General features: G+C 31.3%; 1 protein-coding gene across 3 annotated transcripts; it reads left to right on the top strand.

Annotated features, from left to right (window-relative positions):
* Window positions 1–11,766: 11,766 nt before the first annotated feature.
* LOC118032076 (uncharacterized) lies at window positions 11,767–14,458 on the top strand. 3 transcript variants are annotated; one of them, XR_004684611.2, is made up of 4 exons: window positions 11,767–12,358; window positions 13,003–13,333; window positions 13,519–13,579; window positions 13,722–14,458. XR_004684611.2 is itself a non-coding variant. In XM_035036671.2 (2 exons), exons 1-2 carry the CDS (start codon window positions 11,836–11,838, stop codon window positions 13,080–13,082), a joined length of 603 nt encoding a protein of 200 aa, XP_034892562.1. In that variant the 5' UTR covers window positions 11,767–11,835; the 3' UTR covers window positions 13,083–14,458. The 3 variants fall into 3 exon arrangements, 1 of the variants encoding a protein (XP_034892562.1); XR_012170355.1 differs by having other exon boundaries at window positions 13,003–13,579; XM_035036671.2 differs by having other exon boundaries at window positions 13,003–14,458.
* The last annotated feature ends 2,489 nt before the right edge of the window (window positions 14,459–16,947 follow it).

Raw genomic sequence — 16,947 nt, 5'->3', positions numbered from 1 at the left:
GAGTTCATTGTCTCATTTCAAATATGTGCAGAATTCGATCACAAATCATGTGAAATAACATCAAGCAACTAAATCGCAGCTACATGCTGGATATAATAAGAAGGACGTTATTGAGAGCGGTGGTCGGGAAATAGTAGAAAGAGTAAAGCACATAAATTTCTTAAGAATACAGAAAAACACAGGTCTAATATCAGGTGGTACGAATGTATTTTCTTTTGAATATTTCAAGGTTGCCAATGATTACCTTTCTTCAAAGATTTTGCTTTTGATTCCTAGAGCTCCAATTTTTACCTTTTTAACAGAGGAAGCCGGAGCATGAATAAGGGCTAGGAAGAGAAGGGCAAGGAGAACCAGAGGGATACATGCATGTAGCTGCATCTGCTGGGGAAGTATTATTAAAAACTAATATTTACATTATAATGAACTTGTTTTAACTTTTGAAAAAATATACAAGAGTATTGCTGAGCAGCCTGGCAATATCAGTGCCCTGTTCGTAGATTTTCAAAACAGTTTGTATATATTTTGCAGCTATAAATACATTTTCCATGAAAATGGTTTGAATCCACCCCCCCTGAATGAGCACAGGCCTCTTCTTAACACCATGGAGCTGTAGAACTTGGGGATGCAGAGCATCAAAGCCTCAAGTGTGATGTTGCTGTTTGGTCAATATCCAGGAATGGGCCTTTCCTCTTTAGATTCCTAGAAAATGAAGCCATGGGAGCTGTCACTGCCTGCATTTTTCATATCAAAATTCATTCGAGAATTGCTGGAGAAATAGATTTACTTTGTGTTTTTATCTCATTCTTCAGTATAGTTTTGATTTTTTAAAAAAGTTCTTGAAGTTGGCTCCGTCAACTGTGAACCGATATAATCAAATCACAAAAAACTTCATCGAATCAATTGATTTTTCGTCGAGTTGATATCTTTTCTAGTTTAAACCTGAAAATCAGCCCAAACCAGACTATGAGTCGCTGATTTTCTAAAACCAACCCGTCGATCCTGATTGTTTATAACTATGACCTAACTGCTTTGATTCCAAAAAGGGACTCCATTATCGTCTTTGGAAGAAAGCGTGCAAGAACAGGATATCAGATTAAAAGAAGAACAAGAACAAGGATCTTCATTTTTCACATGATCATATAGGATGTAAATTGTCCCTTTCTAGCATTAACTCCTCCATAATGACCCTCCCAGATCAAAACTACACGTGTAAAACACGACGTGAAATAGATGAAAGAGAGGAAGCACCTTGGATGCTAGAAATGCAGCCGGGTCAACCATGGCAGTGCAGCTGAAAACAAAGTTTTGTTCTTTGTGATTGATTTCACATCTTCTTTCTTTGAAATTTCCAAGTCTTTTGTCTTTGTATTTTGCGAGAAAATTCTATTAATTACCTGTTAAGTCATCCATTAATGTGCAAATATCTCGAGAAAGTTCTGAACATAATCAATGATGTTGCTATTGCCTCGAAGCTTACAGTCAATGGATGTTGCATCTAGAAGAAGTTGAAATCAACATAAAGATGAGCTGGCTAACACCATATTTATTAAATCCAACCGTTGTAAGCTTCGGTTATAGGTTGAGTGGATTGACCAGGTTAATTAAAAAATATATATTAAAATTTACATGGCTGATTAGATTTGTTTGAACTAATCAAGCCGTTAATTACTCTTAAGATTTTAACTAATAAAATGTTTTGTTTTGTGGTAATAATTATTTTTAAAGTATTTTATATTTAAAAATATATTTAAATAATCTTATTTTATCTATTGAATCATATTTTTTATATTTTTGTATTAAAACAAAACATAAAAATCATAAAAAAATTAATTTTAAAAATTTTAATTTATTTAAGAGATACACGGTTACGTGTGTGGACTTTAATATTAGTGATTAAGGCAAGTGCAATATCAATAACAAGATTCATGATTGTTTGGAAAAAAGGGCTAACTTGTGTTTTTTTTAAAAATAATTTTATTTTATTAAAATTTAATATTTTTTTATATTTTGAATCGTTTTGATAGACTGATCTCAAAAATAACTTTTAATAAATAAAAATATATTATTTTAATATATTTTAATATAAAAAACAATTTAAAAACAAGAATAATTAGAATTCTAAATGCCTGGAAAGAATCAAATGTAAGGGTTTAATAGTGAAGGTTAGCTGACCAATACCTATTTAACACCTCTTTCGCTGTCTTTGACTATGTAGAATAGGGTGACCTAACTTTTATTTATTTATTTATTTATTAGTCTAAGATGGCTAAAAATTTTGTAATTATTTGCCTCCTTTTTTTTATATGATTCTTTTGACCAAATCCTCCACCACCAAAGTACTAATCTAGTTAAATAAATTCAGCAAGAATTTGAACGTTGAAGAGCTGGCAATTGGCAGTAGCTATCATGAAGAAATTTCATAAGAATTTCAATATTTTAAACTCATGGATGAAGTCGTGATAATAATAATTTTTTATTTAAAAATGCATATATATATATATATTACATCAAAACATCTAATAATATAAAAAAATAATTTTTTTAAAAAATCAAATTTTCATAAAATGTCATTTGAAATATTAAATTACCATTAAATGTTTCATTTAAATGCTTGGTTGGATAAAGAAACAGTTACAACTCTAAGGGACATGGCATATATTTTTAGGATGACTTATTATTGAATTCCTGAATTATATCATGATTAAACGTTAATTTTGATTTTCCAAAAGAAATATGATAGCTGGCATTTTATAAATTTTATGAGACTTAATGATACTAATATCCTATTTTTACAAATATACATACTAAAATTCATTCATATTGGATTTTAGGTAATTTAATATAAATTAAATTAAATATTTCTTCAAAGATAAAATCAATCAATGGGATGAGCAAGTATGACTAAAAATAATGAAATATTATAATTCTATTAATCAATGAATTACTTAAAAAAAAAAATTTAAATCTGGATAATAATATGAGAAGCATCAAACTCTAACAAGAGACGTGTTAGCGAATACAAGTTGATGGATGAGATCTAGCGGTTCAAATGGCTGCTCATTTGCATCTTCATATACACGTAAGTACATAGTGTTGTGGGGTCCAGACATTTTGGGCTTTATTAATGTACCCCACCAGAAATACTGACTCGTGTTTCCCGCGAAATTATTAGCCGATAGTGACTAGCCACGTGGGTTGTTGGACTGTGATTGTCTTTACTGCAAACCACCCAATGGTAGGGGCCCGCGTGGCCCGTCGTAAATTACGTAGTGCATACATGTATCATGGCCGTGCCGTCCCATGCCATGCCATCATAACATCATAAAAATAAACTTTACAGCAAATGGCCAGGCCTGCCTGGCTTTTGCCAAGCAACTTTCTAATTCAAACGTAACACTTTATAAAGAAAAAGAACACCTTCTTTTCGCCAGCTTGTAATTTCTTTTTTGTTATTATTATTTTTTAAGTCTTCGAATTGCCCACAGATTAATCTTTGTAAATTCTTAACTTTCTAACTAATTACGTTTTAGACCACCCGTTGATGTAAAGTTTTTCGTGCAACTTTTTCTTATGAATTCATATCATAGTTATAAAATCTCGTGTGATTTAGCAAGTCAAATGAATAACATGTTGATCCAAAAAATTATCAATCTAAAACTTAGCTCGACTAACAATGGTATGATGATGGACTCAAAAAATTTTAAATAAGAGAATAAATTATTAATAAATACTTAATATTTTATAGACAAGCGTTATATAAAAAAATCAATTGAAAACATATGTACTAACTCCTATCAAGTTGAATTAATTTAAAAATATTTTTGAAATAATAAAACTTACATTATAATTTTTCTCTTAAAGTTTTCATATTTTAAAACCGCTTCATCATGACTTGATTATTAATTTCATCAAAGATATATTTTTCAATTTATACAACTAAATTGTTATTTATCTAATATTTATCTCTTATCCTAGTCTACAATTTACTATAATATGCATAGAAAAAAAATTATCTCCACCATAATAGTTGCAACTAGTAGAAGTGGTGATAATTTGATAAGCATATATACTAATTAAAAAACTCCTTTTAAACTGTAATTTTCTGTTTTTACTATTTTCTTCGCAAGATTAACAATACCTTTAATACCAGAGAGCCCATTATCATTGCATAAATCAATAATATATGTATCGAGTTGATCATCAAGTACCATAAGATCTATTATAGAGAATTTACTAGGATAAAAATAAGCAAGACATATAAGTTTTATTTTTATTGAAAGCAAATAAAAAATCTCTTAGGTTTAAATATGCCACATAAAGAAGTAACCATGTACGCATGTTGGTTAAACAATCATCTTAACTCATTAAACTATATCTCAATGATACTGTTAAACAATTAATACAACTAAACAGTAATTTGTTGTTAAACAAAAGTCAATTGAATTACACAATAATCATTAGAACATTATATAAATTCGAGTTAACTATTAAAAAATCTAACTTATATTTAATTATATTATAGCAAAAACTCGCTACACACGCTCAATTGTGTTGACCTTATATATTCACTCAAGTACAACTTGTTTTATTTGATAATAATAAGGTAAGTTTTAAATCAAAATTATATACCAAACATGTTTTAAACATGAAATTGTTTTCATTTAATGTGGTGAAATATATTGTATGAAGGGTTTGTTTATATAGAAAAATTATGATAATTAATATTTTACTCCAATATTTTTACACTAGATTTCCTATTCAATAGTATTTTTTTATATATAAAAAAATTAGTAGCAGTGGAGACTAAAATATGTAATAATATTTTTTAGATGATTAACTATATTTTTGAGGTTATATTTTCAAATTAGTTGCTTTCTTTTATAAATAATTGATAGCGATAATATGCAAAAAGTAGAGATTAATAAAAAGAATTTTGAATTCAAGTTATTAAATTCTATTTATAAACTTGACAATTACTTTTTCTATCACTAATTAATGAATAATAAAATAACAAATGATTAAATAATCTTAAAATTGCTAACAGAACATGTTGAAGTACTCTGCACCAGCGTTTCAAAAATAACAAGTTATCCATACAACTTTTATTTAGTAGACTACTTAGTCTCTTAGTTAAAAAATATAAGCCCTAAAAACTTGATTTTTGTTAGTTATCTATTAAAATTTAGATTCAAAATTCTCAAACTTTCTTGAAAGAAAAAAAAGTGAAATAATCCTGCTAAATTTGTTATTTAAAGAATTGAAAAAGAAACTGACATTAAAAATCAAGAATTATAACAATATTGAAATTCTAAAAAGTTGGTATGAAATATATTCTGTCAATTCAAATAAATCAAGAAAGAAAAAGATAAGAGAGAGAGACCAACCTACATGAGAAGATGCAAAGAAACTTAAAAAAAAAAAAAAAAAAAAAAAGATAAAAATTGTTGAGATATAAACTCACAAATTGTGTTCTTTCTCTAACCACATCATTTTCTACTTTTTTTTTTTTTTTTGCAAGATACATGTTGTTATATTAAAAAGTAATGCTTAATACCAAACACTACCTTTATTAGAACTTGAAGTAATGCTTAATTGTTGTTTTAGAATAGAAGAGATAAAAACAATGACGATACACTTATTTAATTGAAAAAATAAAAATAAAAATATAAACATAAAATAAATATAATTTTAAGATAATTTTGAAGTGTATATTTATATTTCTAAAATAAAAATTACAGGAAAACATATTTCTTTTATCTTCATCACTTAAGTTTTTCCATCTCGAAATATTAACAAAACTCTACCTAAATGTGAATCGAAAACCGATTTGAAAGTAAAACCAATGGCATCTCTAAGTTAAATATTCCCAAGAAATGTAAATTAACAAGTAAACAATTGCTAGCCTGTGAGATTTATATGATTGATATATATATATATATATATATATATATATATATATATATATATATATATAATATGATCAGAAATTCAACTTGTTTGCTGGACCACATTTATGTTTCTTTGCAATGAAATGACTTCTTTGATTTCCCCACTGTGCTCGCTGTCTTTTCCCCTCAAGAAATATCTGCGTGTTCACTTGGAAAAACAAGGAAATAGGTCTTTCAAGGTGCCAATAATTGCAGGAAATTGCTAATTAAGGTCGGTGTTGCATTTAATTTGGATAAACACTATGACCCACATTAGAGATGTAACATGCTTATACGATCATCTTTATGATTTCAAATGTCAGAATGTGTTCAAACCATAGTTATCAAACTTGATTTAATTTTGATTGGTTGGCTCAACAAACACATGAGACTTGAAGTTTAACTAGATCAAAGTTTCTAATAGAATCGAACAAAATATTGACCTAAAAAAACTTGCTTGGGCTAACTAGGTTTTTAATGATTTAGCTGACGCGATCAAACATTATTTAAACAAATAACAAGGAAAAGAAAATGAAATGTTTGTCGTTCTAATAAAACTGGTTTATCCTATATGACTAGCGTAACCTAATAATTCTTGTTTTTTTTTCAAATTAGTCCCCAAATCCAGACTAAAATCTATAGTTTGAACATTAGATTCGAATGATTGAAGACATCCTTGAAGTCTTGTCATGTTTAATATCATTAGCTCACTCTTCATATCGAAGCACTTAATTTATGCATAATGCACCATCACAATCATGCGATGTTTCTATTGTTCTAACTACTAACCATGCCAAAATCACAGTAAAAAAAGAAGAAGCAATGCTCGAGGTGGTCATACAAGAAGACATTTTCCAGTAAAAGGAAATCTTCTTAGAGATCCATGCACCCTGTCGTCTATCTCTTCAAAGGGTTAATTTGGATCCAGGCATGCACCCTGTCGTCTATCTCTTCAAAGGGTTAATTTGGATCCAGGCATGCACCCTGTCTATAACTTTATAATATCTTCTATCTTTAGCACCAAAAATCTATAAAATTAGCAGCAGTTTTATCATGCTCGCCAAATATAACAGCAGCAAAATTGAGTTGGTGGCTTGATTCTTGACAAGATTTTGAGGCAAGTGGGAGGAAATCAATATAAATAAAAGACAGCGATTGATTTCGTTGACAAAAAAACACTAATAATTAATTTGCCACGATATATGTAATATAATTATAATAAAAAAAGAAATGTTTATTATTCAAGCCATGACTGGTTGATCATGGCGTCGTTGAACAGGTTGTGCTTCGAGGGCATTATTCCCAAAGATACCGGATCAAAAGTTGCTTTACCTAGAAGCTTACAAAACGGCAAGCCAGGATTTTGGCATACCAAGGATTAGTCCAAATTAATCTATGGTCTACGTACCAGTGTGATAAAGGGTCTGAATGATATGATCATATGATATGATGTAAATGATGAGGAGGCAGGATATATTTTAAATCATAAATACTAACCACAACCTCAAGCCTTTAGCACGCAAGATGTTTGCCACATCAATCCATGGCTTCCCATAGAAATATTTTTTTCTTGAAATGGAAGAAGAAGATGATGGGATTCCAATGAAATTTCTATATTGAATACATAATTAGTAGATTGAGTTTGTTTGTATTTGATTTTAAATGGACCGGAAAGCAAACACATAATTACCATGGGATATGAAACGGAAAATACTAGTAGTATAGTAAGTTTCTAGCAACCCAACGAGGCAGATGATATGGTCGGTCTCTTCTGACATGCATCAAGTACTATATATAATTTAAATTCACAATAAATCATCCTTTTTTTTTTTCCCTGTAGATAAGGATGAGAATTACCATGGGATATGCAAATCCAATTTTATACTCTTGGGTCCAGTATATTTCGTTTTTTATTAGTTTCTTGTTCATTGATTTTGTCTATCTTCATGTGCTGAAGAAAAATAAAATATTTACAGGATAATTGACGAGTACAAGAAAATCCCACGAAACTGCGGCGGAGGTCAAGTTTCAGAGCTTTGCCCATGTTGAGTGGGGCATGCATTCTTGATTTGCAGATCATGGCGGTGGTCTCTGTGTTCAGAAGTAATATCCATGGCTTCACAGAGCAGTATTGCATGAAGGTTTGGTGGTTTAGCGTGGATGAAAATGACAGTACTGGGAATTAAGGATGGCATGATCCAGAAACATTGACGATGAATTATGGTTAAAGTGTCAGAGAATTGTTTGAGGTTGTAATAAAATGGAAATCAAATTGCATTCTAAACACCAGAATTTAAGAGAAGAAGATCATAGCCACATGATTTTCTTAAAGCATTACGCTGGTTTCATGTGAATCTAGTTTAATACAAAGTTACAGCCACAAAACCATTCTAAATCTGTCTATTTTAATCCAAAAAAGCTGTGGTATATGAACTCCCGGCCTAGCTAGCAGCGACAAATTTAGGGTTTGCATAAATTTCCATGGCGATCCCTTACCAATCAGCCTGCATGGTAGTTGATGCCTGAGTTGTCTCCTTCCATTCTCTTGGAGTGTTAGAACTCTGTGTCAGCACTGGTCCTTATCCTTCACCAGACAACATGATCCTTATTCTCGATTTTGTAGTCATCCAGAAGTCATTGTTCTCCGGCCCCTTCTCCATTGCAAAAAAAGATAGTTTTATTACCGTATTTGATTTGTGATTTAAAAGTGTTTTTTTAAAAAAATTAATTTTTTTATTAATTTTAAATTAATATATTTTTAGTATTTTAAAATCATTTTAATGTGCTAATATTAAAAATAATATTTAAAAAATAAAACAAATATCATTCACATGTATTTTAATACGAAAAATTATTTTAAAAACAACTCTAACTACCCTATCAAATAAGTTCTTAGCCATCATTCCCTTGAGCAACCCATCAGTTTCTATATATATATATATATATATATATATATATATATATATATATATGAAAATAGAAATGGTAAAAAAATTTAATAATTAAACCAGCAAATTAAGTCCATTGAATATTTTAGAAAACAGTGTACGTTCATGGATTGTAATGCTGGGAGTTCTCATTATATTATGATGTTCCCAACTGTGCAATCGATTTTTTAAAAAAATATACAGGTTGTGCTATCAGGGATAGCACCCTTCAGCTTATAAATCCATGATAATTTTTTTATTGTGCTATTTTATTTTTTTAAAAAATCTAAATTTACATGTACTGGGTTTTCTTTGATAACACCTTAATCACACCAGTAGATCTTCATTGCTATATTCCTCTGGTTTTTTTTTTTTTTTTCCTGGTTCAATTAACAAGTTTTATTATAGAAGCTGGACAAATTAAATGAAAAGAGGGCATAAAAGACAAGAAAGCTAAGAGGAAAAAATCCACAGTAGAGAATTTTTATGATCATATTTATAAAACCTGACTTGATACTAATTTTGTTTGAAGCTTGAATAGCAAAGTTTGAAAAAATAATCGGTTTAATTCGTGACCAGAATTATAAAACTATACCAAGTTATAGAGCATTTCATCTAACAACCAATGTATTGATCAAAGAAGATGGTGTCCAAAATCCAACCTCAAACAGTTGGAGAAAGCTGGACAAATTAGCAAATCCATTGAGATTAGGTTTATGCCAGCAAACGTTAGGTATATAGTCTCTCAAACATGACTCCCTGAAGTGATTGTGATCATGTCATCTATTATATATATACAGAGAGAGTAGTCCACAGGATAGTTATTCATTAGGGAAAAAAAAATTGGTGAATAATACAAATTAAAAAATTTATTTAACAATTTAAATTGTTAAATCAATTATTTTTTTAATATGGTATTAAAATTTTGATGATAAAATAGTTACGAATTCAAATATTATTATTTCTTATTTATTTAATAAAAATTAAGCATAAAATTGTATAAATCTTAAGATTAAAAAAATTAAAAAAATAAATTAAAAAATAATATAAATTATATTTTAAAACTTTATTTAAGCAGTCACAAATCCTTAACATTTTTTTTATATTAACATGCATGCATGATCATATGCTAGGGGTGAGAAAAAAACCAAAAAACCGATTAAATCCAGAAAAAAAAAAAAAAACTGAATTGTAAAAAAAACTGATTAAAAATTTAAAAAAACTGACCGGTTCAGTTCAGTTTTAGTTTTATAAGCTAAAACTGAAAAAAACAAACCTGAAATTGATTAATTTAAATGATTTCAGTTTAATTTTAATTTTTTTTAAAAATTAATATAATTATTTTTTTTTATAAAAAATCAAATCAAACCACACATAATCATTTTTACCTGCCTGTCATAAATTCATCTCAAATTTAGAAAGTTAACATGAAGTAAGTGCGTCTGCAAATCACGGCTTCCACATGCTAGCTAGCTAGCTACAATTGCTTCTTAAATCGGCAGTAAAGATGCCATGTTAGATCAATTGAGTAGCGTATCATTATTATTTCGATATATAATAGATACAAATAATAAAAAAAATATCAAATATCTCCTTATGTATTGAAAATATAAAAAATAATTTTGTCAAAATTAGATGTAAAATTTCACCGAAAAAGGGAAGAAGCCGAGCCGAAAAGCAGAGGACAGCTTTTTGTAAAGTTGAGCTTTTGAAGGCACGGGAAAGCAATTCTGCAGTGTCCAAAAAGCTGCTTCCTTTCCCTGACGAACACGATCTCCTGCTTTCACATTTTCCACGTACAAACAAAAACCCAACCACACCTTCATCATCAAGCTGCACAATGCACGTGGTAGACCCCACCTTTCTCCGTGGACCCTGTTCCCACCTCTTTCAAACCACCACGTGTCCTCTTCTGCTGCCTGTCATCGTCACCCACCATTACCTTTCACAAGCTGTCTTAATTGCCACCTGCACACCACCATACATACATATGCATGTGTATACATACATAGCGATTGATCGTCATCACATCATACCAAAATCTAGAGATCCATCAATATTATGTGTTTGGAAATTATGATGATTGGTTTTTAAAATATTGTTTTAGTTAAAAATATATTAAAATAATATTTTTTAAAATTATTTGTTGATATCAGTATATTAAAATAATCTAAAAATATTAAAAAATATTAATTTAAAATAAAAAAATAAAAAAATATTAATTTTTTTAAAACTATAAAAAACAAATAAAGTTTAGCTAACATTTTACATCGCTTTAGGTTTATATTATGATCCCACTAGTAATTTTTGTTTTTTTATCAAATCCATCCCTACAATCCATAATTCTTATTATACATGCAATATTTGATAAAGCACTCCACGTTAACATAGGATCAACAAATTTCAGCTTAATATTGAGTTTTTAGTTAAATAATAATTAAAATTTGGTATTGATCTGAAGTAATCATAAATTAAAAATTAACTTGGATTAATTTAAATAATTATATTTTTTAAAAAAATATAAAATAATATTATTTTGGTAAAAAGACCTGAGTTTTTACTAACTCTATCAAGCTAGATCTCAAATCGATATGTTATTAAATTAATCTATCAAATTAGGTTGGGTTTTATAATTATGTGGCATTGAATAAAATTTAATTTAATGTGATTTTTATTTCTCTTAATTATTAACTTTTCATTTTATTTTTTCATTGGTATAGGATATATTTTGTAACAAAAGAAATAATAAAAAAAATTGATTATTAGTAGAAGAAGATTTTAACCAATGTAAGAGAGTTAAATTAATAAAACAATAGTGAAGGGACCATAATAAATTGTTTGAGTAATTTAAGGATGAAATAATATGATTAACCTATCTCTCGTTAGGTGCGACAGCCTTATAAGCAGCATCTCTCTCCCACCCTGTCAAACACCTTTGAGAGAGCGCGAGGGAGAAAGAAAGAAACCCATTTTACAAAAACATGGGAGCCATCTCTTATGAACGAGAATCTTGGTTTTCTTCAAGAAACCTAGTAGAAGTTGAAGAAAATCAAGAAAATGATCAAACCCACAACGTAGATTTTCTTTCTGATGATGTTCTGTGTCAAGAGAGTGAACAAGTGTGGCAATCCATGCACCAAAATAACACCTTTACCAAAGGCATCAACAAGGGTTCTCTTCAAAAGATCCAGAGAAAGAAGAGTCAAGTGCTGTTAGAAGGGTATGTGGAAGGAAGTAGTAGCAGTAGTGAAGATGAGTTGAAGAGGACAAAGAGCTTGACAGATGATGATCTTGATGAGTTAAAAGGGTGCTTGGATCTTGGGTTTGGTTTCAGTTATGATGAGATCCCTGAACTTTGCAATACTTTGCCAGCTCTTGAGCTTTGTTACTCAATGAGTCAGAAATTTCTTGATGAGCATCAGAAGTCTCCTGAGAGAAGTTCTCCTGCCGTGGCTGAGGCTGCAAATTCTAGTCCCATTGCTAATTGGAAGATCTCTAGTCCTGGTGAGATGATTTTTTCTTTTGTTTTTGGTGCTTGGTTGGTTCAAAGATAGATTTTTTTCTTGCTTGATCTGGTTTTTGGATGTTTGGAAGTTCCAATTTTTTATGGTTCAAGTGCTTAATTTGAATTTAAACTATTGAGCTTTTCGGCATTATGTTGGAATTTCAAATTACTGAATGTTTTAGTTCTGTAGTTCATCTATGAAATGATGAATCGGGCTCTTTGAGATTTGATCTAGGGAGTTTTTTCCTCGATCGCGGTGGTTCATGAATCTGTTTTTGATGGTTCGTGATCTTCAATTCATAAGAAAGTTTTAGTTTTGAGGTTTGATGTGATCGTTTTGATTCTTTGTTTTGAACATTTGGTCTATCTTGCTGCAAATTTGAAGATTTATGATCTGCTTGGCAATCGCCTGATTTAAGAAACCAATACCTGTGGTACATTTAGCTTTTGCCTTCTCTTAACACAAGTACAAAACATGGTATATGCACTCTACAATAAGAATTATCTGATGTTTTCAGGGCCAGAAATTATGTACAGCGCTCTGATTTGTTGTCTGTCTAATTGATTTGATGATAACCTGAACTTGATTCTATTGATCAGTCATTTGATTTTAACTCTCTGCTTCCTTATTTTACCCATACAGGTGACCACCCTGAAGATGTTAAAGCAAGACTCAAATACTGGGCACAGGCTGTGGCATGTACTGTTAGGCTATGCAGCTGAAGGACATTTTGAAATCAAAAGGTTCATCTTCTTAAGAAAATTCGATGCGCATTTTCCTTGGCGATGGGCAATCAATATAGCCTGGACCTATATCCAGTGCTTGTACACCACAGATCCTTTCCAGTGCAACTACATGCAGGAAGTTAAGCTCTTGCATTTTGTTTAGCTGGAATGGACCGGCCAGAGCATATGCAATGATGGGCCGGCTTTAAAGTAGTTGAAGAAGAAGAGGAGGAAGAGAAATGTTTCAGGTTTGAGATTAACTGCATTCTCATAGGCGACTAAGATACATTTCTGCGATTATTGTATTGAGAATATTGAAAATAATTTGTGATACGAATAAAGTTTTATCTCCTCCATATGGTCATATTTCTAGTAGCTTGTGTTTGATGAGGTTATAATTAGATTTGAACCTGAGGAGTTGGTTTTTATGCAGTAGTGAGAGCCTCTCCATTAGAGCCTTCACCAAATACTTTCAGACCTCTGTGATTGCTGAGGTAACTAATCTAACTGAGTTGAGTCTTTGATTAATCTTGTTTTGACTATTGCTGATCCGGAAATGGTTGTTATGGTGTGCTACTGCTAACAACACTTACTTGCTACTGACAACTAACTTCTGTTTATCCATCCCATGGATAGATTAACTACGCCATTTTGGCTGGTGTGGTGGAGGAGGCAAGAATGAGGTGGGGGGATAAAGAAGTGAAGAAGAACAAGCTCACGCATGTGCTGAACTCTATTGTATTTGCTAACACAGTTTTCTTGTGATTAACTCAATTGCGCTCAAACATGTGGATGGATTTACTTGTTCTTCCATTTGTTGTAAAAATGAGCATGGACTCAGAAACTGAAGGTTGAGGTTTCATTATACGTTATAGAATGCTATGATTCTTATCCATTTGGTGCCTCACTTTCAACGCCCTTGCAGTTATACCAAAATGGTGTCTTTGGTGTATGATTGATGCTTTAGGGTGTGGATCTTCACTTTGTTCTGAGAAGATAACTATAACTAACTATAGCACAAAGCACTTGCGACTGCATTTTTTTTTTGCCTTCTACAAGCGGTGGTTAAAACTGCCTTACGAAGGTTAGTGGCGGTTGTACTGGCGGCGGTATATCAACTGCAGCACCCAAATCGCCTCAAAGTGTCTCCAATGTCACCGTCTCTGCACAAAGCAGCCAGCGGTATTTTGATACCTGCTGGATTAGACCTCTCTACAGCTGGAAATTTTATCCAGAAGGAATGGCTGGAAAGATTGCTATTCGATGTCAGCTTTACAAGGTTCCTCGAGAATCTTCTGTAATTTAATAGAGCAATCTGAATACATGTATTCTTCCTTGACAATTTGTTACGTGTAAAGAAATCATTCTTCTTACATGACGGATGCAGCGAATGGGTTTTTTAGGATAAGATTGGTACTGTTTCAGAATAGAAAACACAGGACAATGAAGACAGGGCCTAAACGCAATCTAGTTACAGAGCCTAAACGCCATCTAGTTTTCTTATTATTTTGCTCGACTTTGATGCAGAGGGAATCATCTGCCTCAATCAACAACAGTTTTCATTAACAAATTTCACATGAATACCTCTTCCGGGTGTGGATAAACCTGTCAAGAAACTTAAGCTTGTGAATTGATAAGTAGCTCCAAAGATCAGGAAAAACACTACTCCTTGAGACCCCCATATGCAATAGAGAGAACTGGGATTTTTTGCATGGATCCCCTCTCAGGACAAAAAGGGGTAATCCACAAGACAGCAATGAAGTCATCGTAGAATTCAGTTCTGCTGTACCCTGGCTACAAAGGTTCCTTGTCTTGGAAGCAAGCAGCAGCAGCCTAATTTGAATCACCTCACAAGTGGTATTCCATTTTCAAGAAATCCAGTCAGAATTTTCTTTGAATCAAGACACGTATTTATTTCTCCACTTGTTCATGCACTTATCATCAATTTTAATAGACTTTTCAAAGATAAACGAGCAATTAGTTTCCTCTAAATTTGATTGCTTGCGCGTTTAAGTTTCTGACAAGAGGAAGCAAGTTGACCCTCCAACTCAACCATGAAGATAAGCACTTCGAGACTTATCAAAAACAGAGAGAACACAATAATGAGGTTGGAGATGATTGGTGCCCAATAATTGTAAATGATTAAAGAACATTTTAGATGCTTAAACAAATCTCGAAGATGGTTAGTGGTTTACGACATCATTAACTGGTTGATTAACTTAGGGTTAAAAAAAGAATTTGTCATATCCACTTGCGAGAATTTTAATCATTTTTTTTTTTTTTTTGCATGGATAACATTAAAAGACAGGAAGACAGCATGCATGGACTCAATTTTGTGTCATGATTTAGACAAAATTTTAGGCGCAAGGAATAATGTCTTGAAATAGGGCAAGACAGATTTGGCTGGCAAAGACTAGTATTATTATATACCAAAGTAAAATTTTGGCAGCATCCATCTTTATTATTGCTATGAAAACAAAATACACGATACAGCCTAAATTAGGAAATTCTATAATTTCTCCCTTTTTTTTTTCAAAGTAAAAATCAATGATTTGAGGGTTGTGTTTTAACAAGGTTTTATCCCGAATCAACCAGATTTTTTATTTTTCCCTTCAACTTAGAACAATCTAGAATTTAGGTTGGCTACTAAGTTAACTTGTAAGGCCGAGTTTTATAACTTAAAATTATTATTTAGGTTGAATCGGACCAAGCCATGAGATCATTTTGCAATTGCGTTTTAAATGGTATTTTACTAAATTTTGAAATTTTTTTGTTTAAAATTAATTTTTTTTATATTTTTGAATTGTTTTAATATACTAATATAAAAAATAATTTTTAAAATAAAATAAAATTTTGAAGTATTTTCAAAAAAATAATTTTACCGTACTTTCTGCCCAAATCAAATGCTTTTATTATATTAACGTAACCTCATGATTGGCAGCTCAAACATAGGGATTAATATCTTAAGACCAGCCAGCCATGGATCATGTCATCAGCAAATAACATGGAACAATGTTTGCTTACAATCAAATCATCTGATGTTTGCTTATGGCGAAGCTAGGAATTGGAAGTTGCTCACGTGTTATTGATAGAAATGTTCGGGTGAGGTTGGATTCCACATTTTCATGCATATACTTCGTTGGATAAACTGATGAGAGATCATGAGTGAATGGATTTGTCTAATAAATTGAAAAGAAAGTTGGAATCACAGAAATTGCTTAAGCATTGTAAAGCAGGGCAGAGTCTGCTGATGAATAACTGAGATCAAAGCTTGAAAAAGGTTTCTACCCCCCAATGCACGCAAGGGATGCTTTTGAGCACGCATTTCAAAAGTATGGCAAATTCGAAATAGCTCGTTAATTGCTACAGAAGATGGACAAAGATCGCGAGCCTTCTAAGACAGAAACTAGTTCTTGATGAGCTTTGATCAACCAGTTACGTTTACTCCCCTGGTTTTTAATCAGCTATGATAAAGTATAAGCAGTAACTATGCATTCGCTTTGGATGAACTTTCCAGTCCTGTGCCAGACCAAGAATCTCTACAAGATTCATGGTGGTCGTCTTGGTTGCACACAGAGGACTTGACACTACTTTCAAGGCTTTCTGAATGAACCAGGTGATGATGATGCTATCTGGTCAATGTAATGGCAGAGTTACCTCCTGAGAAGTCCCACACGAACAGAAAGCTATTGCCAAGATAATGGTTGGTCCACAGGAGAGAAGACACCAGAATTTGGGATGGCAAGGAACCCATCACTTGTAAGATATATCGGCAACGTGATTCTGGTTGTTTTTAAAATAATTTTTTATGTTAAAATAAATATTGATGATGTTTTTTTATTTTTTAAAAATTTATTTTTAA

Source organism: Populus alba, chromosome 7 (genome assembly GCF_005239225.2).
Source record: "Populus alba chromosome 7, ASM523922v2, whole genome shotgun sequence".
Classification (NCBI taxonomy): domain Eukaryota; kingdom Viridiplantae; phylum Streptophyta; class Magnoliopsida; order Malpighiales; family Salicaceae; genus Populus; species Populus alba.
Note: the sequence above shows the minus strand (reverse complement) of the source record. Positions and strands in the feature narration are given on the sequence as shown.